Source organism: Telmatherina bonti (assembly GCF_933228915.1).
Source record: "Telmatherina bonti genome assembly, chromosome: 23".
In the NCBI taxonomy this organism is placed as follows: Eukaryota; Metazoa; Chordata; class Actinopteri; order Atheriniformes; family Telmatherinidae; genus Telmatherina; species Telmatherina bonti.
Window position 1 is genome coordinate 26,153,528 of NC_136632.1, and position 27,632 is coordinate 26,181,159.

At 43.5% G+C, this 27,632-nt stretch overlaps 1 protein-coding gene across 1 annotated transcript; it reads right to left on the reverse strand.

The window, feature by feature from the left end:
- Positions 1 to 1,635: 1,635 nt before the first annotated feature.
- cand1 (cullin-associated and neddylation-dissociated 1) lies at positions 1,636 to 26,197 on the reverse strand. The gene is made up of 26 exons (XM_079262899.1): positions 25,920 to 26,197; positions 20,547 to 20,622; positions 20,399 to 20,466; positions 20,165 to 20,319; positions 18,452 to 18,575; positions 17,690 to 17,777; positions 17,430 to 17,598; positions 17,246 to 17,351; positions 17,028 to 17,173; positions 15,938 to 16,089; positions 15,717 to 15,857; positions 15,217 to 15,358; positions 11,750 to 11,958; positions 11,502 to 11,670; positions 11,022 to 11,111; positions 10,790 to 10,943; positions 10,485 to 10,722; positions 9,411 to 9,599; positions 9,183 to 9,326; positions 8,965 to 9,100; positions 8,709 to 8,885; positions 8,487 to 8,582; positions 6,911 to 7,080; positions 6,667 to 6,831; positions 6,456 to 6,563; positions 1,636 to 2,864 (listed from the first exon to the last, which is right to left on the reverse strand). Exons 1-26 carry the CDS (start codon positions 25,985 to 25,987, stop codon positions 2,640 to 2,642), a joined length of 3,705 nt encoding a protein of 1,234 aa, XP_079119025.1. The 5' UTR covers positions 25,988 to 26,197; the 3' UTR covers positions 1,636 to 2,639.
- Positions 26,198 to 27,632: the final 1,435 nt, after the last annotated feature.

Consider the following 27,632-nt stretch of genomic DNA (forward strand, 5'->3'; position numbering starts at 1 on the left):
ATTGTTCAACAGAATATTACTTTATGACTGATGGAATATGTAATAAATTATATTATTTGTTTGCTTATTTAAATGGAATATGTAATAAATTATATTATTTGTTTGCTTATTTAAAAAAATATTTCTATTGAACCAGAATTAGAAAATAATGTGATGATTTTCATAAAAGTTTTATTTATTATGACTTTAGTCAGTTTTAGCTTATTTTACAGGCAGCTGTTTTTTCCTTCTTTAATGAAAGGGGATGAATAAATATGAGTATAACTGTACGTGTCCAGATTTTAGTGTCGGGCTCCAACAGACTGGAAGTCTCTGCAAAGGACAACTGAACCTCAACATCTTCTAACTTTATCCCAGTTCAATGCTGTTCTGAAGGACCTGGACATGAAGTCTTTAAGCTGCTGTTTTTAATCTCTTATCTTGCTTTTATTGTCTTGGGTGTGTTTTGCTTCTTGGCCACAACTCCCTTGAAAAAGAGATATTTGGATCCCAACAGGACTTTCCTGGTTAAAGAATGGTTAAAAATAAATAGATAAAATAGGAGATGTCTGTTTTCACCTGGACATGATGATGAAGACACTTCCTGTCAGACTTTCCACCAATCAGAGAGCTTAAACTGATGGTAACGTCCAATCAGGAGCAGCCAAAGATCAACAAGTGATGAGAAAAGCAGGAAAATAATGATCCTCTATGGCTGGAATAAAGCCAGGAAGACGTTTGGGATGCAGCTGAGGTGGAGGTGCTGCAGTGAGGACAGCAGGTAGATAGTAGCAGGAAGAAGAAACATGGAAACACTGTGTGTGTGTTTTAGATGAGAAAAGGCTTGGTCACTGCTGATCTATGTGTGTTATTTCTACAAACTTCTGGTTGCTTTTTATGCTGCTTTATCTGTTCATACATTCATACATCATTTCAGCTTCAGAATCTGACAGCTGAGGCTGAAAATGTCACGTCTGCACGGAAACGTCACGCCTGACTGTTTGGCATGTCGATAAAAAGGATTCAGCTTCGACCAGCAGAATGAAATGTCTCGTTCTTTTATGGGTTTAATAAGAACAAATGATGTCTGTGTGACAGGCTGACATGTTTGTTTGACGGGGAAATAATCCTCCAAGTGATCAACGGTGAATTAGAGAAACTTTCCTCAGTTTGGTTTCAACATATTTCCCAATGACTTCCTGTGCAGCATCACTCCGAAAGTAAGAAATGAGGGGAACTGAGACAACCAGCCACATGATGGTTATTAATCCCTTTATAAAGCCTAAATATGAAGATGTTTACGGCACAGTAAAATCATCTTCATCTGTAGTCTGTTGCGTTTATGGTCAACACTTTACCTCGACGTGTTACACAGTGATAAACAGAATATGCTAATTATCACATTTTTCTGACCTGGAGCCAAAACAGAGAGCTGGTTTATAGAAATAACATCTTTCTCAAGTTCCCTGTGAAATTTACAGTGTTATAATTTCATACCATTTCTGGCTCATTTGCGTACTTTCTTTTTACAGTTCTTTATGCGTTTAATGAGTCGTTTTGAAGTTCAGCTCAGAACTAAAGAAGTTCGCAGAAAAAACAAACAAAGTTGTGGAAACTGAAAGAAAACCAGTCAGTCGGGGTATGAAGGCAGGCAGAAATGGACCTTTTTATTTTTCTTGGGCAAACAAACAACAGTGGATTGTCCTGACCAGACTGGACCGGACTGGAATAAACCGGTCCGCACCCGCTTTCACCCCATCAGACCAAGCAAAACTAGCAGAACTTTAATATCAAAACTGGAGCTGACCAGACTGAACCGGCTTGAACCGGTTTGAAGCTGCCCAACTCACAGAACAGCCAACAGAAAAATGGTTATTTGCTTTATACTATGTTACCATGGCAACAGCCAGCGTCCAGTCAGGTCTGGTCAAATGTAATATGGTCCAATAATCTCTCTTGTCTCTTTCTTCTGTCCCCCCCCCCCCAAGGGCTGCTCTGGTGAACCTAACAGAGATGCTGATTGGTCCACAAAGAGTGAAACCCCGCCCCACAGCCTCCTATTGGTTACCTAAATCATTCAGAAAAAAACAACAAAAAAAGAAACAAGACGTGAGCCCTTCTCCCATTGGTCACCACAGCTTTAGGCGGGAAAGGCTGTTCTACTTCCCCTATTGGTCAGTTTCGATAACACACTAACTGTCAGTCTCTCAGCAGCGGCCAATCAGGTTGCAGTACCTGTGGAACTTTTGGAATAATGAAAAAAAAAAAAAAAGGAATGATGATGCAGAAGGAGCTCAGCCAATCGGATGGTCTCGTTAGAAAAACAAACAGCAAGTGGGAGGAGCTTCCAAGCCTAGTATGGAAATTATTTTTCTGGAATTTTTTGTTTCTTTGACTTCGTTTTTGTCCGTTTTTGTCCGAGTGTGAGAGCCGTCCGTCCGTCCGTCCGTCCGTCTTCCTCCAACAGCGGATTTCAGTGCGATGCATCATGGAACAATTGGTCGCTAGGAGAGGGTGTGTCACTACATCTGTGTGTATAAGTGTGTGTGTGTGTGTGTTTGTGTGTGCGTCCTGTTGTCATGGAAACATGCTGCAGGGTTAGCGCTCCAGCAGCGGGGTGGTGCCGTGTTGCATCGTGGGAATCTTTTCTCTGTCCGCTTTTAGCTGGTGTCCATGGACTCCATGTTGGCTGAGCTGGAGTCTCTCTGGATGGAGTCAAAGATCGCCGCCAGCTCCTGATTGGACGATATCTGGGACTGGAACTCTGACATCAGCGGCGACTTCTCGGCCTCGGGGATCGTCAGCAGCGCGACGACGGCTCGCATCGCCGATCGTTTCAGCTCGTCCTGCTTCTCAAACTCCTGCTTCACCGAGTTCGCCTTGACCTGCAGAGACGGGAGGATTTTCAGTTGGCGGTTCACGTCACGACCACGTCACTGCTGTGTTCCCATTTCTCTTCCAACATTAGATTAGTGGCTTTTTCTCACGCTGTCATGAATCTCAACTTTCCAGTTTTAACATTTTTGTCAAAGGGTTTTTGTTTTTTTTTATATCCGACTCATTTTTGATTTGCAAAATAATAGATATATTTAAAATCCCTTTTGTAAAACTGTTTTACTTATATGTCAACAAAGTGGAACAATCATTTTGAACCTGCCTTTATCAGGGTTCAATGCTTTTCCTGGAAATGTATGTAAATTAGTGCATTTGTGACTATTTAATTCCTAATTTTAAACAAAATTTCAGGAAATCTGAAAGAGTTTACCAAAAATAGAAGTCTAAATGCAAGTCATAAATCTGCAATATTTTCTGGTGATAACTCAGTTTTTATGTACTTTAGTTAGGCGAGTGGTTTAATGAAGAGAGAAAACGTCGAGTCGTAGCTTTCTAGCCGGGCCGCGTGGTCTTCATGCACTCTGCAGGTGTGAAATGTGGTAGAAAAAAAAACTATTTATAGATTAGGTTTTGTTTTGTTCCCTGGAAACATCTTCGGGAATTAAAATGCTCAAAATATACAATTGTTCCAGTTTTTTTACTCATATTCTGGGTCTGAAATCTCCTCATTCGTCACATGAACACCAACCTTTCCAGTCCGGCTCGTCTGTATGTTTAAAGTTTTGACCTGAGGGTTCGTCGATGTCTCACTACAGCCTGAATTACAGAACATTTCAACTCAAACTGTGGCTAAAACCTTAGTTTTTCTGGTTGTTGACAGTACGTCTGAAATCAGAATATTCTGGAAAAGTTCAATGTTTTTTGTCACTCATTTCAGAATGTGAAACCCAGATGTTATATATAGATTTATTACACATAGAGGGAAACATTTCAACCATTTATTCTGTGAAATGTTAATAATTGTGGCTTATAGAGAATGAAACCCCAAAATGTCTCAGAAAATTAGAATATTGTGGAAAACCTTCAATCTTAGAAAGTCATGGTGTCACACCCTGATCAACTCATGAACTCAAAACACCTGCAAAGGTCTCCTAGACCTTTAAATGGTCTCAGTCTGGGTCAGATGGCGACACAGTCATGGGGAAGACTGCTGACCTGACAGATGTCCAGAAGGCGATCATTGACCCTCCACTAGGAGGGAAAGCTATAAAAGGTCATTTCTGAAGAAGCTGCTTGTTCACAGAGTGCTGGATCCAAGCATGTTAATGGAAAGCTGAGTGGAAGGAAAAGGTCCACCAGCAGAAGGCAGAACCGCCTGGAGAGGATTGTCAGGAATCTGGGAGCTTCACAAGGAGTGGACTGAAGCTGGACTCATCAAGAGCCGCTACGTACAGACGGATCCTAGACATGGACTACAGATGTCCCATTCCTCGTGTCGAGCCACTCCTGGACCAGAGACAACAACAGAAGCATCTCACCTGGGCTACGGAGGAAAAGGACTGGATCTCAGATGGAAGCAGATTCTGCATTTCATGTGGAAACCAAGGTCCCAGAGTCTGGAGGAAGAGTGGAGAGGCCCAGAATCCATGTTGCTGGAAGTCCAGAGGGAAGTTTCCACAGTCAATGATGGTTTGGGAGCCATGTCATCTGCTGGTGGTGGTCCACTGGGTTTTCTGAAGGTCACAGTCAACACAGCATCTAGCAGGACATTTTAGAGTCCTTCATGCTTCCTTCTGCTGACAAGCTTTATGGAGATGCAGATTTCATTTCCCAGCAGGACTTGGCTCCTGCCTACACCGCCAAAGGTACCAAAAGCTGCTTCCATGGCCACGGTGTTACTGTGCTGGACTGGCCAACAGACCCACCTGATCTGAACCCCGTAGAGAATCTGTGTTGTCAGGAGGAAGATGAGACACCAGAACCAACTATGTAGATGACCTGAAGGCTGCTATCAAAGCAACCTGGGCTTCCATTACACCTGAGCAGCGCCACACGCTGATGGCTTCCATTGCCACGCCGCATTCATGCAGTAAATCATGCAGGAGGCCCAACCAGGTACTGACTGCATGGAAATGATCATTTCTGTTTAAAATATCCTTTTATTTCCCATTGATCTGATGTAATATTCTGATTTTCTGAGACACTGCATTTTGGGTTTTCATGATCTATAAGCCACAATCATCAATATTTCTAGAAATAAATGTTTGAAATGTTTCTCTTTATCCCTGCGGTTACATGGGAGTTTTAATTCCTGTTTAATTCCGAATAAAAGTTAATTCCGCATTAATGAAAAACCATGTAAACACTTAATTCCTGATGCTAATCATTCTGAAATAAACCTAATTCCGATGTAAGTGTCTGGTTTATTCGCATTTTAATCCCAAAGTATTTAGTTCCTCTGTCATGTAAACCTTCATTCCGCTCTAAGTTAACTCCGGTCGTTCTGAGCATGCTCGTTACCTTGTCCTGTCCCGATGACGAGCGTTGTTTTGCCTCCCGTGTTCGGTGGTCTATCTTTCTTCTTCTCAGTTGCTGCAGAAAGTGAAGTAGTATGCTGGTGTTGAGCTGCTACTTCACATTTATAATAAAAATAGCAGCGAAACTGGTACTTATTATGTAGTTTTTACAAGTTACGACTAAAAGACGAGAAGCAGGGAGACAACTTTGTTTATTTCTGGTATACGTCATACGTCACGTGCACCCTCTGTCCAATCAGAACCCTTCCCAACCCGCCGCTCTAAAGAGGAGTTAAGTAAGGACGTGTTTCATTTAAACCTCCGTTCGGAATTATTATCTTAATGTAAATTTGTAAGAGAATAAAGTTAATTCCGAATTATTCATTCCGAATATCTACGATCTACGTTCCTACCATCACCTATGGTCATGAGCTGTGGGTCGTGACCGAAAGAAGGAGATCTCGTATACAGGCGGCTGAAATGAGTTTCCTCTGCAGGGTGGCCGGGCTCTCCCTTAGAGATAGGGTGAGGAGCTCGGTCATCCGGGAGGAGATCAGAGTAGAGCCGCTGCTCCTCCGCATCGAGAGGAGCCAGTTGAGGTGGCTCGGGCATCTGGTCAGGATGCCTCCTGGACCTCCCTGGTGAGGTGTTCCAGGCACGTCCCTCTGGGAGGAGACCCCGGGGAAGACCCAGGACACGCTGGAGGGATTATATCTCTCGGCTGGCCTGGGAACGCCTCGGGATCCCCCGAGCAGAGCTGGTTAATGTGGCTGGGGAGAGGGAAGTCTGGGCTTCCCTGCTTAGGCTGCTGCCCCCGCGACCCGATCCCGGATAAGCGGCATGAAGATGAAGATAATTCCAAATAAAAAACAACATGTAACCGTACCCTATGTGTAATGAATCTATATAATATCTGGGTTTCACATTCTGAAATAAGTGACGGAAAATCTTGAACTTTTTTTACAATATTCTAATTTTCTGAGATGTACCTTTTTTTAAAGTGATACATACTGATGTCCAAATCCTCCTAGTAAGAACTTTTAACTCTGACATGTTGACGAACTCTGAACCAGAGCGTTTTTGTCTGCAGGCCTTGCAGCGCTCTACACGGGGGGGTTTGCCTACCTTGGTGGTGCAGGTGGCTCTCAGAGGCTCCACCAGTCTGTCCAGTCTCTGCAGGACAGCACTGGGACACAGTGATGACAGGCGGGCCAGCATCAGGAACGTCAGCATCTAACAACACAACGGTACGGATGAGAACTGAATCAGCTCAAAGCCGCTTCAGCCGACATGGCATGAAGACGTTGGCGTGCTGCCCCCTGCTGGCCAACCACACCTTGATGTCGTAGTGGTCCTTCAGGCCGTCCTCGACGTGGTTCAGGAAGATGAAGATGTCGAGTCGGTCCAGGCAGCTGTCCAGCAGAGTGTACATGCACTCGAACGCAGCTTTCCTCAGGTCCAAGCCGTCATCCACCGTGTGTTTGAAGGGACCCATCTCCACCTGCAGGGAGCCGCAGCAACAGTCAGTCACCTAAACCCCGCCCACCTGCTGATGTCATACCGCCGCTGGGTGGTCTCACCTCTCGGATCAGCTCCTTCCTCACTTTGGTCTCGTTGTAAAGCTGCGGTAAAACCGAGTCCAGCAGCTCTCGGATCAGACTGGGTTTATTGTGGGCGGCAGAGTTGAATGTTACCAAGGCAACGCGTCGCACATTTAGGTCTGGGTCTTCCAGCGTCTTCAGGAAATCACCTGCGGGAAAGAGAAACGGCCAATGGCGCAGCAGGAAGCAGCAACACAAACATGTAGCATAGCAACATGACGGGGAGAATCTCAGGTTGGTTTCCATGGAGACGAGATGGAAGTTGTACAGTGAAGTATCCTCCCTATTGTAAACTGTCCTGTCTTCATGTTTCTGGACCTTCATGGTGTTTCTGAGGTGAATGTGGGTCTGTCCCTGGATTCTCCTCTGATAGAGGTGTCCACCAGCATCATCATCATCATCATCATTGACTCATGACTACCTGACATATTTACCTGGTAACACCTCTTTTAGACCTGCTCAGCTTCCCGTTTACATCCTTATCACGTATTACTTTACTCATCCCAGGATCACTTTACTCATTCCTTGAATTACTTTACTTGTTCCTAGAATTACTTTATTCATTCCAAGGATTACTTTACTCGCTCCTAAAATTACTTTACTCGTTCCTAGGATTACTTTACTCGTTCCTAGGATTACTTTACTCGCTCCTAGGATTACTTTACTCATTCCTCGGACTACTTTTCTCATTCTAAGATTACTTACTCATTCCTACAATTAATTTACTAATCCTAGGATTACTTTACTCGTTCCTACGATTACTTTACTCTTCCTACGATTACTTTACTCATTCCTCGGACTACTTTTCTCATTCTAAGATTACTTACTCATTCCTACAATTAATTTACTAATCCTAGGATTACTTTACTCGTTCCTAGGATTACTTTACTCGTTCCTAGGATTACTTTACTCGTTCCTAGGATTACTTTACTCGCTCCTAGGATTACTTTACTCATTCCTCGGACTACTTTTCTCATTCTAAGATTACTTACTCATTCCTACAATTAATTTACTAATCCTAGGATTACTTTACTCGTTCCTACGATTACTTTACTCTTCCTACGATTACTTTACTCTTCCTACGATTACTTTACTCTTCCTACGATTACTTTACTCATTCCTCGGACTACTTTTCTCATTCTAAGATTACTTACTCATTCCTACAATTAATTTACTAATCCTAGGATTACTTTACTCATTCCTAGGATTACTTTACTCTTCCTAGGATTAGGATTACTTTTCTCATTCATGAGATTACTCGCTCATTTTAAAATTACTAACTCATTCTAGGATTACTTACTCATTCCCAGGATTACTTAACTCCTACCTATCTACCTACTTAACTCCTCCGTTCAACCTGCAGTGCTTCAAGACAAACCCTCTGGTCATGAAGACGTTAACAGCATCATTTTTACAGATCAATAACAACAACAGACGTGTGAAGTATTGATTAGAAACCCTTTGATTGACAGGTTTCTATCAGGTGCAACAGTCTGATCATCCAGAGCAGAAAGAAGGAGGAGAAATCGTTCTATGCCGGCAGCGGCGGCGTTACCTATGCAGTTCTTCAGCAGCGGGTCGATGGGCTGCGGCTGGTCAGAGATGGTGAACTTCACCGCTGTTACCACGGAGCTCCTGGCATACGACGAGCCTGCAGACGCACAAATCAATAAATCCATCTTCCATTTAATCAGACGTGGAGAGACTCCAATGAGGAAGGTGGGCGGGGCTTATTCTGTTTTATTCCATGACTGCATATCAATCGTGTATTGATCACCTGACAGCAGGTATCCCTTGAGGCGGGGCAGCAGGGTTTCGGGGTCGATGAGCGTCAGTTTGCCTAAACACTCGGCCACCACGTTCCTGGTTCCTTCCTCCTGACACTCGCAGTGTTTGAGCAGCAGAGACCAGACGGACTCCACGTACGGCTTCAACCCGGACACGGACGCCGAACCTCCACACACACACGGACACGTTAAAGCCAAACACACACCCACACACAGATTTATTGACAGATTTCACGCTGATCTCACTGATGATCTCTTTAAGCGAGTGCAGCAGGAGGTACTGCCGCTTGGAGGAGGAGATCTCCTGCAGGACGAAGGGCAGATACTCCGGAAGATTCCCCACGGCGATGCTGCCCAGAGCGTACGAGGCTGCCGACTTCACCTGCCAACACAGAGAGCCGGGGGCGGAGTCAAAACCTTCAACCACACCCAGCGAGAACTTTCCAGAAACCCTCTGACGTTACCTCTTCGCTGGAGGAGGAGAAGGCGTCCAGGATGACCGTCTTCAGCTCGGGTTGGCCGCTGAGGTCCACGTGGTGTCCCACCTCGCCCAATGACAGCAGAGCGAGCAGCCGGATGGAGTCCGTGGAGCGGCTGTTCTTCACATCCTGCCGGGAAGAAAAAGAGGAGGATGTTGCCATGGCACCGCAGGAGGAACACAAAGTGACACGATGGTCTCGAAACTGGTTTACCTGGATGAACTGGCCCACCACGGCGGGACCTTCGGTGGGACAGGCTCTGGTCAGAGCCGCCACACATTTAGCGATGGAGCAGTACGCCTGTTTGTGAGGCAGCGCGGCGCTCTGAGAGTAAACCGGACCCGTCAGCATCCTCAGCAGGTCCATGTAACCCAGACCAGGAGTGTTGGTGCCCACCAGAGCCTGAACACACAGATGATGAAAATACTCAGCAGCACGACCAAAATAAGAAACGCTCGGGAGAAAACGGAGCTAAACGTGTAAAAACATGGAAAGAAACACGGGAGGTTTGGTGAGACGTCATACAAACAGCAGCTGACTGGTACCATGGACACCTTCCATCCCGTTACGTCGTCTCATCTCCTTTATAGAGCCATCTCTGTTGGCTTCACGAAGAACCCGTTCTAAAGGTTCAAGTCTAAACTCTCCGGCTGCCGATGACACCGCCGGAGCGCCTCAGGGATCTGCTGCAGGCGCCGTGGTTTCAGTACTTACCCTCTTTCTGCTACTGCTGCTAATGCTACTGCTAATGCTAATTCTACTGCTACTACTACTGCTTCTAATGCTACTGCTAATGCTACTACTGCTCATGCAACTACAACCGCTATTACTACCACTGCTACTAATCCTACTGCTACCACTACTACTGCTGCTACTGCTACTCCTAATAATGCTAATGCTACTACTGCTGCTAATGCTAATACTACCGCTACTGCTACTACTACTACTGCTCATGCAACAACTACTGCTACTACTACTACTACTGCTGCTGCTGCTGCTGTTGATGCTACGACTGCTAATGCAACTATTCCTGCTCATGCTACAACTACTGCTACCACTAATTCTGCTGCCACTACTACTACAACTTCTACTACTAATGCTACTACTACTGTTACTGCTAATATTATTGCTAACGGTACGACTACGGCTGCTACTGCTACTGCTAATGCAACTATTACTGCTAATGCTACTACTACAACTACCACTACTACCATTTTAGCTTATTTTCTTTCACTACTTTTGTAATAAATATATAAATAAATATGCACTCCAGGGACGCCGGCGTACCTGGTAGAATTCCAACATGGCCGCCAGCGCTCCTCCCTGCAGCAGCGGGGATCGAACCAGCGCGATGAGCTGCTGCAGGATGTTTCCTCCACTCAGCTGACCCAGTGAGGACGGGTGGGTCACCGCCAGCGTGGACAGGAAGCTCAGCGCCATCTGAGACACGTGCATGTCGCTCTCAGAGATGAGGGGGGGTAGCTCGGCCAGGACAGCGTCCACCATGACGGGCGTTACCGCGGAGCTGCAGAGGACGGCAGCCTGTTAGCGGGGGGAGAAGCTGGACCTGAAGGTGGTGGGCGGGGCTTTACCTGTAGTTTCTGAGCAGAATGTCCAGGGCAGCGAGTGTGCAGAGCTTCAGGGCTCGCTGGTTTTTCCGGAGGAAGGAGGCGAGGATGGGAACGGCGTCGGGAAGAACCGGCCTAAGGTCGATTTTCAGCGGCGAGCCGGCGATCAGGGTCAGAGCTGGAAAAAAAAGTTACACCTGTTTGTATTCTCTCCATCAGGGAAGGTAATGCAGGTGTGTCTGGGGGCGGGGCTTACCTTTCACTGTCGTCAGCCGTGTGATCTCATTCTTCAGGCGCTCCAAGAAGATCAGCAGCGTTCCTGGAAGCTCGGTGGGTAACCGGTCACCTAGGCAACAAGACAAACCAGGAAGTTCAAAAGAAAAATAAAAATAATTTTAAAAATATAAATAAAAATAATTAAGATAAAAAAATAAAGAAAATTAAAAAATCAAATAAAATGCAATAAAATAACAAAATAAAAATAAAATAAAATAAAAGCAGAACAATAAAAAATAAAATAAAAGATAATAAAAAATAAAACAAAATAAAATAAAAATAAATGAAAAAATAAAAATAAAGTAAAATAAAACAGAACAAAACAAAACCAAAATAAAATAAAACATAGAAAAGAAATAATAAAACTATTAAAGACTAAAATTCAAGAATAGAAAAATAATTTAAAAAAATTAAATAAATAAATAAATTTTTGATCATGTGACTGACTGCTACCGGTTACCTAGGTTACAGATGATCTGTCCCATGCAGGAAATGGCTCTCTCTTTAACCTCCTGGTCGATGTCGGCGGCCTTCAGGCGCTTGATCGTACATGTGAAAAGGTCATTGATATAAGGGGAGGGGTCAAAGCTGTCGGAGCCCTCTGATTGGTTATCCAGAGGTCGGATCACCTGGAGGAGACATAAGGACGAGTAAACACCTGAGATGCAGGACGATGCTGCTCTGACAGTTTGCAGGTTTGACTCCCACCTTGACCAGCTGCTGCGTGACGAGCAAAGCCTCAGAGGTGATTTTGTAAAAGGGGTCTCCCACGCATGCCACCACGGGCGGGACGAGCGCGGGGACGTGGGGGTGGAAGGCGTGTGCGGGGTGTGTGACCATTATGACGTGGAGGCAGGCGAGGGCGTCGATCTTCAGGTTGGAACTGCTCGACTTGTCGTTGAGAGAAAAAATGATCCCTGAAACACAAACGGTTGTCAGTCGTCATCTTTAACCTCGATGTTTCCGGCAAGAACAACAACCACGTGTGTTTTATATTTTTACATTTCTCCTCCCCTCGCTCCACCAGCAGTTCTGTTGCTGCTTCTAAGATAAGCAGGATTTTCATGTTATTTTTAGTTTTGTCTATTTTAACTTGTTTTCTTTCCCTCGTCGTTTCTTCTCCGTTCCTTCTTATAGATGTTCCTCATTTTTATTAACACCATTAGCGTTGCTTTTCTTACTAAAAACTTATGATTATTATAATATATTTTTGGTAAATCTAATTAATTTTGTACATGTTGCTGTTATGTTCATGTTTCTGTTTTTTCTGGTTTCTGTTTTTTCTCCACCTTTGTACGAAACAAAAGACGGTTTAAACATTAAAAACATCCGGAGAAAAAAAACTGCGTCGATGAAACTAGAGCTGGTTGGTTGATACACTGGACGGCACAGACCTGATTTTGTTTATTACAACTGAACTACAGAGTAGATTTTGCTTCTCAGAAGAGAAAGGAACCCGTCAGACATAAAGGAGGGAGAGAAACACATCATGGTTTGATGCTAATCTCATCTTATTTAGTTTTTTAGACGATCTTGTTCAGTTTTTAGTCTCTGTAAGGATTATTTATTTATTGTTGTTCTATTTTACCTGTTTATTTCTATCTGATTTTATTGCTTCATTTCTTAAATATTTTATTCTTATGCTCACTTTTATGATGTATTTATTTGTTTGTGTTTTTAGCTGCTTCCTTGTCGGTCTTAGTCTTGTTTGATCTAAAGTCCTGTTACTCCGATGTTTTCCTAACGGGGGTCCGCCACGCTGGGGGCCTTGCCTGTTCAGTTTGCCGGGTCGTTGCCATGGGGATGGCCTCTGACAGGTTGGCCCTTGCATTTCAGCCATGTGGCTGCAGTACGGATCGCAGCCAGCCCTGAGTCGTGGTGACGCGCCCTCTGGTTATGGGTGGGCTGGCCCCTGGTGTGAAATGATCCCCAGGATATCGGTTCCTCTCAGTTTGCCAAGCCAGATGTTATCTTTTATGTTTATTCTTTTATTATTATTATAATTATTATTATTGTCGGCTAAAGAAACAGAAGACTATTTTAGAAGCTTTTTCAGGCAACATAGGGTTGGGGGTGTGTCAGTGTATGTGTGTGAATGATGTTTTACTGTTGTTTTAATACATGTACAGCACTTTGAACTGCGTCTTCAAAGTGCTGTATAAATAAACTTTGATTTGATCTAGGGCTGGGCGATATGACTTTTTAGTAATATCCCGATATTTTTATGGCATGTCACGATATACGAAATAAATCTCGATATTTACCTTAGCCTTGAATGAATGCTTTGGTGCATACAATCACATCAGTAAGATGATTTTGTGTCTCCATTAAAACATAATTGCTCATACTGCATTAAGATATGCTGATTTTAAACATTCATGCCAAAAGGATGAAATTGTAACGAAGCAAACTGATCAAAACCGTATTTATTGATCAGTTAAAGCAGTGGCAGAAACATGTCATTTTAAAACAAAATAAAGTGCCTTTGCATGATGTAATAAATGCAACGTACGAAAATAGGTGCTCTAGGGGGGACTTTTCAAATGATGAAATAAATTTATGGTTCTACTACTTTTTATGGCAACACTTTTGTGACATACTTTGCATACGACAGTTGTTTGGTCAACATCCTCTTTCCGGTATCCAAACCACCGCCAGATGATGGATCCTGTACTATTTTTCTTCTACTCTTTTCTTTTTTTGCCACTGAAACGGTCTATCCCTTTGGAAAATTATTTTGAATACCATTAAAACCACATTGTATAAATCAGCTTTGTCCTGCTTTATTAAATGTTAGATTATCAAATATCAAATTTAACCAAAGGATTGTTATGTTTTGTGGAATAGCTAGCTGCATGTCCAACCCTCCTCCTTTATCTGGGCTTGGGACTGTACAGTGACCCAAAGGAGACACTTTGACAGAGATACATTTATGTTCTTTTATTTGTGTAGTTTTCTTACTTTTATTTTAGTCTTTTTTTTAGTTTTAGCTTGCTTTGGGTTGAACTATTATAAGGCTTTGCTTTATGGTTACGTTTTTGAGTTGTTGTGTATTTTTTTAATCGCAGAGTTTAGCGTAGAAATCAGTCTTATAATCCAGGCAGAATGTCCTCGTATCGTCTCCAATAAAACGGCTTCAGCCAGTTTTTAATTCAGGGTTTGATTCCCACTCCTTTCTGTACTTTCTAGAGACATGAGGAGCTAGATAAATATGCTTGTGTCACACACAGTGGATGAGGTGAGTAAGTGACAGAGGCTGTGAATGTAATCAAATAGAATTTCGTGGAGTCGTGCAGGTGTCCTCTCTGCTCCTCTGACTGGCTGCAGCTGCAGCCGGAGCGACTGAGTGCTTTAGGACGGGGAGAGACTCTCCTTCTGACAATAACTTTACAATATGCGCTTTAAAGTCAGTCGCCAAAACACCAGGAAAGTCTCCAATAACTCCAGTAAAAGTTGCTAGATTTGTCGCTAGTCGCTTTTCACAAAAAAAGTCGCCAGATTTAACGAGAAAGTCGCCAAGTGGGCAACAGTGGCTCCACGCTGCCTCTCATGACGTAGCACGTCGCTCACTTTATGTACGTAACGAGGTGCGCTTGCTTGCACCGCTTTGCACAGAGTTAAGAGTCGAGGAGGAGAGAGGAAACCCCTCCCACAGCTAAAAAACACCTGCGTGACAACAGGATACTCAAATATGACGAATATAGACATTTTCTATATTGCACAGAGGACTAGCCACAATATCTCCAGTATATTCGATATATCGTCCAGTCCTAAGTTGATATATGTAGTTATATGTAGTTATTTTTGATATTTTGGTTTATTTGTTGTTGTTGATGTTTGGTTGTTTGTTTTTTGTTGTTCTTAGAAAAAGCAAATGTTTAAGATTGCAAATATACCTGATGCAAAGTTGACATTGTGACAATGACAATAAAATACAAACTATACAAAAAAATAAACATGAAAAACATCCATTTTGGACGTTTTCAGACGGTTCTTCCTTCCACAACAAACTGGCAGATAACGCTTTATTATCTGATGTTTAGTAAACAAAACAAATCACTTTTCCTGTTTTAATTTCACGCTGACAGAAAGAAAAAAGCTTTATTAAGTTATAAACTTAATCACGGCGCTGACGAGCTGAACACGCCCCTCCTCGCCACAGCTGGCATCTTTACCTGGTATTAGAACTGGAATGTGCTGAGTCAGCGCTCCCGGGAGGACGTTCACCAGCTCGGTCAACATGTTGAAGCAACACTGACGAGTTTTCACACTTTTCTCTTTCAGCTGTTTGTGAAGAGCTTTTACTATCATGGGCACCTGCAGAGGGCGAGCGACATTAACAGAGACAGAGAGAGAGAGAGAGAGATGAAGAGAGGTGAGACCACTGGAACTATTTCCTGTCACATGACCGTGTTTACAGGCGTTAGATGCTCAGGGTTTCCTGTCACCGTGGGGACAGATCATTAAAAGAGCGGTGGTGCCACCTGCTGGTCACAGTCGGAACTGCAGCCAGATTTATTTTAGCTTGAAGATGTTGGAAAGTTTGAACTCGTCTGATGTTTTACTTCCTGTTAACGCAAAAACCCGCCTCGCCGTCAACCTGAAACTTTCTGAACAAATGAAGAGAAACGGAACCAAACATGCTGGTGAGTCTGAGATGTGGTTCTGGACTCACCTGGCTCTGCAGCATCGTTAGCGGTGTCTCTCCCTGCTCCATGGCGTCCGGATCCGCCAGCCAGCTCTGAGCCGGTCTGGTCTGCTTCAGCAGCGATAGGTATGCGTGGAAAACGTCGGCTTTCACGTTCTCCTCCCGCTCCTGCAACACACGGGAAGCTCCGGTCAGATTCGGCTTCATGGTTACGGGAAGAGCCACGGAGCGGGACAAACAGACGTTACCTTGAAGCGGCAGACGAGCGCAGGAGAGACGGAGCGATAAAACTCCGGCAGCATCTCGTGACGGGTTGAAACCACGGCGTCCAGACACTTGGCCGCCGCCCTCCGAACCTTCCAGCTCATGTCGTCGTCGTCGCTGTACTCGTCGTCGCTGCCTGGACAGAAAGACAGACGAAGGGTTAACGTCCACGTTAAAGATCCGCAGAGTCCTGAACAATCGCAGTCCAGGTGAAGTTTGTTCGTACGACACGTTCCAAGGCGGACCAGGACTTCTGAAGTGAGCAGGTGATCAACGAAGCCATGTTAAAATAAATCCAACACCTGGGTGGACCGCCTGGCGACCGCCTGGCAACCGAATGTCCCACGAGTCTCATCGTGAGATTAAAGCGTCGTTTATCATTTCTAGTTTACAGTTTATAAATGTTTCAATCTGCAGTTTTACAGTTGAAACGTTTGGTTTCAGGGATTATCTGACGAATCACACTTCGACCCAAGCAGCCAATCAGAGGGCGAGAAATTCACCATGCGAAGAAGCAGAACACATGTTTTCCTTTTCTTTTATTTCACTATTAAACATATAAAATAAGGAAACAATTCAATTAATATTTAAAAAAGAAAAGCAGACTGGAGAATTAATGAAATATAAAATACATAAGAAAAAGGAAAAAAAGAATGCAGAATAAATTATTAAAATAAAACAAAAATAAAAAAATAAAAAAAACGAAATAAAATAATATCTCAGTAAAAGAGATAATTAATAATAGATCAAATAAAAAACAATCATTCCAAAAAACAAAAACTAAGTTAAAAAGTAAATGAACAAAGAAACAATAATTTTATTTAATTAAAAATCAATTAAAATTAAAAAATAAAATTCAAATATTATTAAATAAAAATAAAATAGAACATTTAAAAAATTACAACTTTAAATTATTTAAATTAAAATACTTAAAATGAAAAATTTAATAACATAAAAAATTGAACATTAAAAATAAAAAATAATTAAAATTATAATTAAATAACATTAATCAAAATATATAAAAATGTAATAATATAAAAATAATTTAATTATATAAAATACACATTTCAGTACCTTGGTAGTCTTCATCATTCTGCTCGGCATCCATGGCGTTGTCATCCTCATCTTCATCATCAAAGTTGTAGTTGGGGTCGTAGGTCAGGTAGCGCAGACAGATGGAGATGACTGTGGGAACGTGGGGGTAAACTTCTTTGGGACACCTAAACAGACACAAGAAGCGGTGAGAACGGCTCTGCCTGCAGCAGCTCCACCGTTACCTCGCCGCGTTTCACCTCCTGACGAAGGACTCAAACGCCTGGATGCAGTACTCTCTGAGCTCGTCGTCGTCCACGTTGCAGAACTTCACAACCAGAGGGATGATTTTCTCCAGATATTCTCCTGCACACGAGGACGCACACTGTCAGACGGCAGCTCATCCTAAACACACATCCTGGCTGGCTTCGGTCTCAGACTCACCGATCCGGTGCCCCGCCTGCCTGCTGATGGCCGCCGTGCACTGAATGTACGTCCTGGTGGTGGACATGTTGTCGTTTCTCCCCAGCTCCGTCAGGAGGTGCTCGATCAGATCGATGAAGACCAGGTTCCCGCAGGACATCACCAGGTGTCCCAGAGCCATGATGGTCCTCTGAAACAACCCATACACTCAGATTAGGAACTAAAACAGCTTTAATCCCGATCCAGCTGCACGTATCGGGCAGGTCCGGGACCAGACGTACCTTTCTGACGGCCAGCCTGGGCGAGGTGAGCTGAGGCAGCAGGCAGCTGAGGATGGAGGGATGGAAATTCACCAACAGGCCACCTTGTCTGCAGACACAGAGACCGCATCACTCGCTGGTAAAAAACATCTCAGAAGCAGGTAGAAAACCCACCTTCCACGCCAGCGAGGTAAAACGTCTGACAGATTCAGATCACGTTTCTAAACATTTCAATTCAACTCAATAAACTTTGCTGTCATCTCACAAGTGTAATGAAAGTGACACCGACCGCTCTTGTGTTAAAACGATTAAATAATTAATTAAACACAGAAATAAAACACAAACAATTCTATAAAAAACAAGACTATTGATAAGATAATGCTAAAAAAGTATGAAAAAGTGATATTTGTCTCACAGGCACTAAAACTGCAGCTGAGATGTTGCTATGTAAAAACAGAGCTGTATTTAAAGCCGCTAATAAAGCTTCCTGGGAATCCACTGATCTATATTAACCAAACTACATTGATCCTTTTTCTGTGGACGTAACCTGATAATCCCGTTCAATAAAACTTTTAAAGGTGGATCAATACGAGCAGATTTAATCGTTTCCTGATCCAGCGTGTGTTCACACCTCTAATCATCCAGGATGGACGTGTAAACAGGATCTATTATGTCCATTTCTACAGAGACTAGAACGGGTTTTTATGGTGGAATTACGTCTTTAAACGACGTTGATGAGGAAGACTCTGATTTCACCTCATCATCATCGTCGCAGTCAGGTACCTGCAGAGCATGTCCGCCATGATGTCGAGCGCCTCCAGCTGCACAGACACGTCTTCCTGTTTGGCGATGGCGCTCGTCAATCGTCCCGTTATCTTCTTACAAACGCTGGCGGCTAAAGCTGATCCTGAGATGAAGAAGAAACTTTCACATATCTGAACGTTTCAGCTTCTCACAGCAGGAGACGAGCGGAAACCAGCATGATACGCCATCTAGTCGTTTTCACCGATAAAACTGGAATCAGAGCAGATCTATGGAGCTAAATTAGAGACAGAATTAATATTTACACCTTGTCTCTAAGACAAATCAAACCTGCCGTTACCGATTCATTTCCCAGGCTACAAACAGATTACTGTATTTTTGCGACTTAAAAGTCTTATTTTCTCAAAAGTAGACAGAACGCCTGACGTGTTTACAGAGTTCCCAAATCTTTGATGATCGCTTGGCTTGACAGACAGAGCGTTTCCGACACGCTGCTTATACCGATGAAAGGCGGACGTAACAGAGGGCAGCATGAGAACGTTAAAGTGTGGGCGTGAAAGAAGACGCTAAAGGTCCTCAGTAGGTATGTAGTACCAGGATGTGCGTCATGCAAAACATCGGTTTGGCTGATGAGCTCTCATTAAATTACACCTGCGAAGTTCAAACTGCAAGCTATCGGCTACGCGGACAAACATGGGAATCGAGCAGCCGGGAGAGAATTCAAGATCAATGAATCTGTGGATCGCAAGTGGAGGAAGCAGGAAAAGGAGCTTCGCCAAGTCAAGAACACGAAGCTGAGTTTTTCCGCCCGGATTGGAAGACCGACTCGAGTCGATTCAGGCTCGACGAAGGAACTCCAACCGCTGGACATCGGTATGAACGGGGCGTTCAAAGTCAAGTGGCGAACGGCGAACGGCGTGGGAGCGATGGATGACAGGAGGCGAACACAGTTTTGAGGCAACGCCAGGCATGGTACGCCACAATTTGTAAATGGATTGCGGACGCTTGGGCTAACGCGTCTACTGGTATTGTTGTTGGAGCTTTCACAAAAAGCCGGCATCGTTTATGAGAAGCCGCACGGCAACGAGACTGACTGACGATGTGGAGCGGGAACGCGGATCAGGACTTTGACCAATTTGTGAATGAGGATTGATCACAAAACAACATGAAAATATTGATAAATTCTTCAATAAACTCAGTTCTTCTTCCGCTGCCTTTTTTAAAACATTCGCAAGCATGTTTTAATTTAGATTACCGATATATTTTACCATGACCGCGACCTAAAATCCGATGCGCCTTATCTATGTGTTAAATACAGAAATACCACCGTAACTGAGACTGCGGCTTGGAGTTGTGAAAACAGGGTAAATATGAATATTTAAATAAAAGTAAATTATACATACAAGTCTTTGAAGAAAATTTGATTTTACAGGTCAGACAGGACGAGTCTTTAAATTATACAAGTCATCTTTAAATAAAAATAATCATCAAGATCTGGTAATACTACTCTAAGTTAAAATACGTTTTCCAAGTCACGTAATACGACACACGAGAACCAATCAGATTTCTCCATTTCCAAGCCAATCAGAGAGAAGATCTGAATCCTCCAGTGTTTGTGTCACATTGTGCTTTTCTGACTTGCAGAATCGATCCGTACTTGTTAGTTTTTCAGCTCCTCACGCAGCTCTTCGTCTTATATTTGTAGTTTTGATCGTAAGAACGAAGTATTTTTACCGCTGGATGCTGGAGGCAACTCTCCAATCACAGTTTTGAGTCCGATGGAAGAAATATCTCTGAGCTGTTCTTTGTCCGACAGCATGTTGGTGCACAAAGTGTCCACGATGGTCTCCACCTGGTACTCCTTCACCTTGCTGACCAGAGGCCCCAGGCTGACGAAACAAACGCACCCAGTCAGACGTTCAAACAGGAAATTATCGTTTTAACAACAAACTTCTGTTCTGCTTTTACCATTTTACAGCCAAGTTCTGAACTTCTCCATTCTTGTCTTCCAACAGTTTGAGGATCATTCTCACCACCTGTCAATAAATCAATTGATCAGTCAGTCGGCGTGCCGACAGGCGGTCTGGAGGGACCAGTATAACCAGTATGCACTGACCTTCCTCTCGCTGTCGTCGTCCAGTTTGATTGAATCCTTCTGGAGCTCTGTCATCAGGTCGTTCGTGGCCATGAACCTGAAAACACACACCAGAGATCACGGGTTCAGATCTGAAGCGTTCTGGAGCCGTTTGGTTCAGTCGGGATGAATTGATCGGCGGCGGCGCTCGGCGACCAGGAAGAGAGAATAAAACGGTTCAGGGCGGAGCTTCCGAGCAGGACGCCAATCACATGATGCGTTTTCCATCCTGCCAGGACGCTTTTCTCTTGACTGACTGGATCTGTTATCGGGAAAATCGCGAATGATCGGCGTTCCGACACAGAAAAGGAAGCCAGACACATCAGACTCTCCATTCTTTTATAAAAAAACAAAAAACAAACACTTTCTGTCACGGCTCAGGGAAAATGAGTCACAGGACTCGGCATTAGCAGTTGCCGGGGGCAACTAGAGTCTGTGTTCGGGTCAGAGAACGCCTCACGTAGCTGTTCAATCTTCTTTTCCTCCATTTTCCATGTTTCATTGCAAACCGTGTTGTTGGCGGTTTCACCACAAGGCTCCGCCCCGAACCAGGCTTTCATTTAGTTAAACTGAGTAGTTTTGTTTGTACTTTCTCTCTTCTCTCTATTTTGGTTGCGCTTCACAGTCTTTGGTTTTGATTCTTAATTGTTTGGTTTCATTTCTGACAAACTACTCAATTTAACCAAAATAAAAGCCTAATAGTTTTCATGGTGATTGATAATGTTTGATTTTGAGATCATTTATTTTACTTAAGGTTTAGAAAGTCTTGGTTTTAATTGTTTTTTGCTTGAGTTTTAAAAAGTTTTGTTTGTTTGGAGATTCTGAAACAAATCCGATTCCATACGTGCACGCGGCAGGGCGGGTCGTGCACGCAGCAGGGTGGGTAGTGCACGCGGCTGGGTCCGAGTGTTTTAATGTAAAAATGTTGGTACTTTCTCACCACCTCGATAAGCTGTTTTATCAAAACAATCCTTTTTACCCGCAACAGTAAAAACGTGGAAGCAGCAACTCCGCTTCCTACTTTTTAACCACGCCCACCTCAAATGTCCGACCAATCACACGATACTTCTAGCAGCCACGCAAGAAGAAAGTTCTGCAGCCCGATGTGTCAAGAACCGTCTTCAAACACGTCCGAGAGAACAAAATGACGTCATTTTCTTCTCGGAGCCTCGAGAAGAAGAAAAAAAGTTCTGGCTTCTCTTCAGCCAACGGTGCGAACCACCATGCCGTTGTGAATCCATCTGGTTAACTCAGCGGTCCTCAGGCCTCCCTGCATGTTTTATAGGCAACCCTTTCTTAAATAAAGACTCGTCAACAGGCTGCAAAGAACCTGATGAGGAAGGTAAATAATCAGGTGTTTTGGAGGAGGATCATGTCTAAAACAGGTGGGGGGGGTGGGGGGGTCGGCTGAGGACTGGAATGGAGAAACGCTGCATCACAGAGACGTGCGAAGTGAAACTTCTTTACGTGAATAATCCGAATAGCGAGCGGAAACAGAAAAGATTGGTTGGTTTTTTCAGGTGCCGTCTGCGGAGCTTGATGTGGTAGTTGGGCATCGGTTCTGATTTGTGGTGGTGGACTGGATCCTACTCTGGCCTAAACTCTCTCTTTTCTTCTTTCTTCCTCCATAAAATCAGACATGATACATTCTTCCATGTTTTCATGCTGTAGCTACTTTAAAACCAACGTTTAGCTTGAAGTTCGTGACAGAATAAGCCTGAACCAGAAACCCGGCCTGAGGACTGGAATGGAGAAACACTGGTTTAACTCAAGCAGAAAGCGAACCTGAAGCTAAATGAGCCAAACCGGCCCACCGTCCTCAGAGTGATCATGTCTGTGGGAAGAAGAACATTTAATCTGCCTGAGGAAAGCATGAAAAAACAGCTAAAAACGTCATCATGTCAGCTTGTTTATAGTTTAATCTTAAACTGGACTCAGGCGCTGAAACCATCATGCGTGGAAGTAAAAGAGCAAAGCATCACGGCAGCTTCAGCTCGACCCAGACACCATGTCGTCGTCTCACTGCTGCTGATGACGTCTCAGACATCTTCACATCTGCTGAAAGCTTCAGAAACAAAGAAAATTTCACATCTTTTTACTTTTATCTCCTTAAATCTGCATCGACTGAAAGAGCTGTTTTGTAACGAGCCGTGGCGAGAGTTCCTTTAGCCGGAAGAGCAAAGAAAAAGTCAAATAACAAACATGAAGTATGCTTTCAGGATTATTTCAGTAACTTCTTCATGGGAGTTAATTTAGCTACAGATCCAAATCCTTTAATGCCAAATGAGATCTGCTGACAGAGTCCAATAATCACGTTTCCCTCCGTAGCGCACATGACAAGCCGTTTACATATCTGACAGCTGAGCGGCCGGGCTTTAAGGAAAGCTGCAGCGAGTGTCGCCTCCCTCCCGCCGAGCATCTGCCGGTACCGGCTCGACATTAAAGCGCTCGGATCACAGCTGAAAACGACTCCTCGGCTCAGCTCATGCAAGGTCAGAAGCAATCTCTCGCTGACAAGTCGCACAGTTTCACAGATTTCTGGTACTGAGAGGGCGGCTGTCAGAGGTGATGAGACTGATTATCTGTGGCGATCGTCGTTCAGCTGCTGCTTCACGAAGACGAGCTTCAGACTGAAGCTTTGAAGAAACGACAACTAAATTATCTTCTGACTGATCGCAGAAACGGTTCTTTCTTTCCTCTTTAGAAGACTGCAGCCCGACGGTGGATGACACGAGCTTCAGCAAATCACACGGAAAATACAAAATTATATCCCAGCGCTGCAGGGCGGGATACGAACACAACGTCATTCCCAGACGGGGAAGCTCCGACGGTGCAGATTAATGAGAAGAAATAACAACAGATGAGCTACATGGTGCATAAAACATTACATGCAACACACAGTTAAACATGCGGGTGAAAAATAAATAAAAGAATAAAAGAAAATGATCCGTTTGAGGGGAAAAATTTAAGATGCAAGCTTAAACTTTGTTAAGAACTGGTGGTTAAACTGGAAACTCGCCCTCCTTTCACCTTCCAGTACATAATGCTGTGAGTTTACATGTTTTTATGGAGTTTAATCCTTTAATCATTGATCGTAAGAATGAAATAATCTGAATGAATCTATTATATCACCTGTTGATGGAAATAATCCAAAAATGATGATTCTATCATCAGCATCATTTTATATATATATATATATATATATATATATATATATATATATATATATATATGTAAACCCACAAAAATAAATAAAAATAACAAACCCACAATCTCCAGCGAAACATTGCTGTGTCTGCTATTTCATCCTCAGTTTTCTCTCCACTATGAGCGGCAGTGTAGGTGCAGTTCAGGTTTCATTATCTTTTATCTACAAACAGCTGTAAACAGGAGCATGAACGTCCTTACAGCAGGCACTGACTGTAGCCTGAGAGAGCAACATGGAAGCTCCTGTAAAAAGTCCAGACATCCAGAAATAGCTGTGAGAATCCAGATACAACTTGAGCTCCATTAAAATTGAGAACAATTAAAAATGGGGGAAGGGATTGGGGACTTATCTCTGCAAAACAGCTGTTTAAAGCCCAAGATATATAGTCCTGTTAGGCAGCTAGACGATTTCACTGCACATATGGTCTGTAGATTGTTATAAAGTTTCTCATATTTGTAAGGAGCAGTGAGAAGCTCCATAAATTCCAGGTGGATACCTCCACAACCACCTGGATCTATGACTACCTCACAAACAGACCCCAGTTTGTGAGACTGAAAGGTTGTGTGTCTGAGATGGAGGTCAGCAGCACTGGTGCACCACAAGGAACTGTACTCTGGCCATTCCTCTTCACTCTGTACACCTCAGACTTCCAGTACAACTCTGAGTCCTGTCATCTGCAGAAATACTCTGATGACTCTGCAGTTGTGGGGTGTATCAGGGATGGACAAGAAGCAGAGTACAGAGAACTGGTCAGTCAGTTTGTTAAATGGTGCGGTGACAATCATCTCATATTAAATAGCAGCAAAACAAAAGAGATGATTGTTGACTTCAGGAGGAAGAAGAAGAAACAAAGCACTGTTTCCATCCTGGGAGAGGAGGTGGAGGTGGTGGAGGAATACAAGTATCTTGGAGTTCAGCTGGACAACAAACTGGACTGGAAATGCAACACTGACTACATCTACAAGAAAGGTCAGAGCAGACTGTACTTCTTAAGGAAGCTGAGATGGTTTAACGTCTGCACCAAGATGTTGCATATCTTCTATAAGTCTGTTGTGGAGAGTGCAGTCAGCTTTGCAGCATCTGCTGGGGTAGTAGCATCAGAACCAGAGACTTGAAGAGAATCAACAAACTGATCCAGAAAGCTGCTTCTGTGCTTGGAGTAACTCTGGAGCCGCTGGAGCTGATTGTCCAAAGAAGAATGCTGCACAAGCTGATGAAGATGATGGAGGATTCTTCACACCCTCTCCACAACACAGTGATGAAACAACAAAATGTGTTCAGTGAGAGGCTTCTTCAGGTCCGATGCAAGACTGAAAGATACAGAAGATCATTCCTGCCAGCAGCCATCAGGAACAAGACCTCCACAAATTAATTATTATATACTACAATATTGAATTTCCCTTTGGGATTAATAACGTATTTTTCATTTCAAACGTTGCAGGATGTCTGTTTTTTAGTGCAAAACAGAAGTCAGTCAGTAAGTCACTGTCAGGCTGTAAATCAAGACATCAACCATCTAATAATAACTTTTTTCTAATGATTGGCGAAGACAGAAAAGCTGCACAGCTGGATATTCAAGACTGACATGACAGCCTGATTAGCCAACCTGCTCCTGCCTGTTTACATGATCTATCCGGGCTACCCACCCCCTTCAACATCCAACCCTACAGCAGACTAAAGCTCAGCCTTCATACCCCGCGGCTGATTTAGTTCCAGCAAGCTCCAACTTCAATCCGGCTCCGACATCTGCCAGGCGGCGGTTGACAGCGCGCTAGCTTGCGGCATGACAGAAGCTAGTAGCATGCTAACCAGCTAGCAGCATGCTAACAGCTAACAGCATGCTAACAGCTAACTGACGGCAGTTTTCCTGCTGCTTGGGGATCAGTTGGGCATTATTTGCTGCAGGTTAGCCGTATAACCGGCTGATGAGTTTTAATAAACTGCTGTCAATCCAAACGAGCAGAGATGCTGTTAGCAACATGATGCTAGCGGTGATCAGACAGGCTAGCTGTTAGCATGCTGCTAGCAGCTAGCCCGCCTGTCTGAGGCCTTCCTTGCTGCTGGAAGTCTTCATAAAGTAACACAACCCGTTGGAGCAGCAACACAGGAGCCATGCAGCGAGGTCGCCCTGTTGGGGATGTTTTTACCTGAAATCTTTGTCGCTGGAGGTCATTTTCTCCAGCAGGTTGGAGATGTGGTACGAGGCGCTCGCCATCTCGATGCTGTTAGCCGTTAGCCTCCCGCTAGCAGACTGCGCTCAGTGTTCCTGCTGCTGACTGCCTGGTTGCCGGCCGTGTCGCTGGATGTCCGGGATTTTTTTTAGGGAGGTTAGGGGTGTTTTCTGCGTCTTCTGCTACTACTAGTCCCCTTTCTCTTCTTTTACAGCGACTGTCGCATCCCGGAGCGTGGAGTTTGGTGTGTTTGAATGGAGCTCCCGTTCTCTCTGCAGAGGGGCGGGGTTAGAGGGACTCGACGCTGCGGGGTCGAAGGTCACAGTTGGATTTTTTCTCTTCTTCTACAATAATAATATATATTAATATATAATATATATTCTATAATAATAATAATAATAATAATAATAGTGGTAGTAGTAATAATGATGATGATGATAATAATAATAATAATAATGATAATATTTGTGGGGTTTTTATTTGTTCTGAATGATGAATAAAATCAAGTAAATTAACATGAAAAAATCTAAAAAAAAAATAAATAAATAAATAAATAAATGCCATTGCCATCACAAGTTTAATATCAGCATGAAATATTAAATATTTTCATTTCAATATAAATTTATTCAGTAGCATAACCACACATTTTAATTTTGTACTGAATGCAAAGGGGGCTGCACGGTGGCGCAGTGGTTAGCACTGTGGTCTCACAGCAAGAAGGTCACTGTTTCAATCCTTGGCTGGTCAGTGGCCTTTCTGTGTGGAGTTTGCATGTTCTCCCCATGTTTGCGTGGGTTCTCTCCAGGTACTTCAGCTTCCTCCCACCATCCAAACACATGCATGATAGGTTAATTGGTCACTCTAAATTGCCCCTAGGAATGAGTGTGAGCATGCATGGTTGTTCATCTCTCTGTGTGGCCCTGCGATGGACTGGCAAGCTGTCCAGGGTGTACCCTGCCTGTCGCCCAAAGCCAGCTGGGATAGGCTCCAGCTTCCCCGCGACCCTGAATTGGAATAAGCGGTTTGGAAAATGAATGAATGAATGCAAAAGACTCAGTGTGAGTAGTGGTAGACTGGCGTAAGTAAAAAATGGTTTTCTGGGGTACTCCTGAGACCACATGGAGACCATGATGCTTGAGTTTTGCTTGGAGATTCTGAAACAAATCTGATTCCATAGACTCTGGAACTCATCTGCAAGATTTCCATATTTCCATGCTGAAACATACCTGGTCCAAAGTCTTGATTCATTTGGTTTAAATCAGGTACGTTAGAGCAGGGGCACATGGAAAATGTGCAGGACTGCAGGCCTTGAGTGCCAGGACCCCAGACCACTGATAAATGGTCTATAGACCTTTCTGTCTTTGTTTACTTTTATTATCTATTCATACATTTTTACTGTTGCATGTCTACGCAACTTTAATAAGATAACAAATCAGAACAATTCTGTGCAACTCAAAAAGAAAAAAACCTAAAATGTACAAAAGCGCATCCTGCTTGTAACAAAATCAAAGGTCATTTACTATATAATACATATTTAAAAACTGTGTTTTCATTGGTTCTATTAGGCTCCTCAACATCCTTGAATCATCCTTTCCAACAACATGGTATAAACTAACCAGCGTGGATTAAACTGACAGATCTGTTTTAGAGGTGATTTAACTACAGTGAGAGTGTCGGTGTGGAGAGTCA

Excerpts from the sequence above, each read along its gene's own strand:
- cand1 (XM_079262899.1), bottom strand. The coding sequence starts at position 25,987 with ATGGCGAGCGCCTCGTACCACATCTCCAACCTGCTGGAGAAAATGACC. Across the intron at positions 11,671-11,749 it reads TCACGCAGCAGCTGGTCAAG|GTGATCCGACCTCTGGATAA; the intron begins GTGGGAGTCAAA and ends TGTCTCCTCCAG. Across the intron at positions 9,327-9,410 it reads TGGTGGGCCAGTTCATCCAG|GATGTGAAGAACAGCCGCTC; the intron begins GTAAACCAGTTT and ends TCTTCCCGGCAG.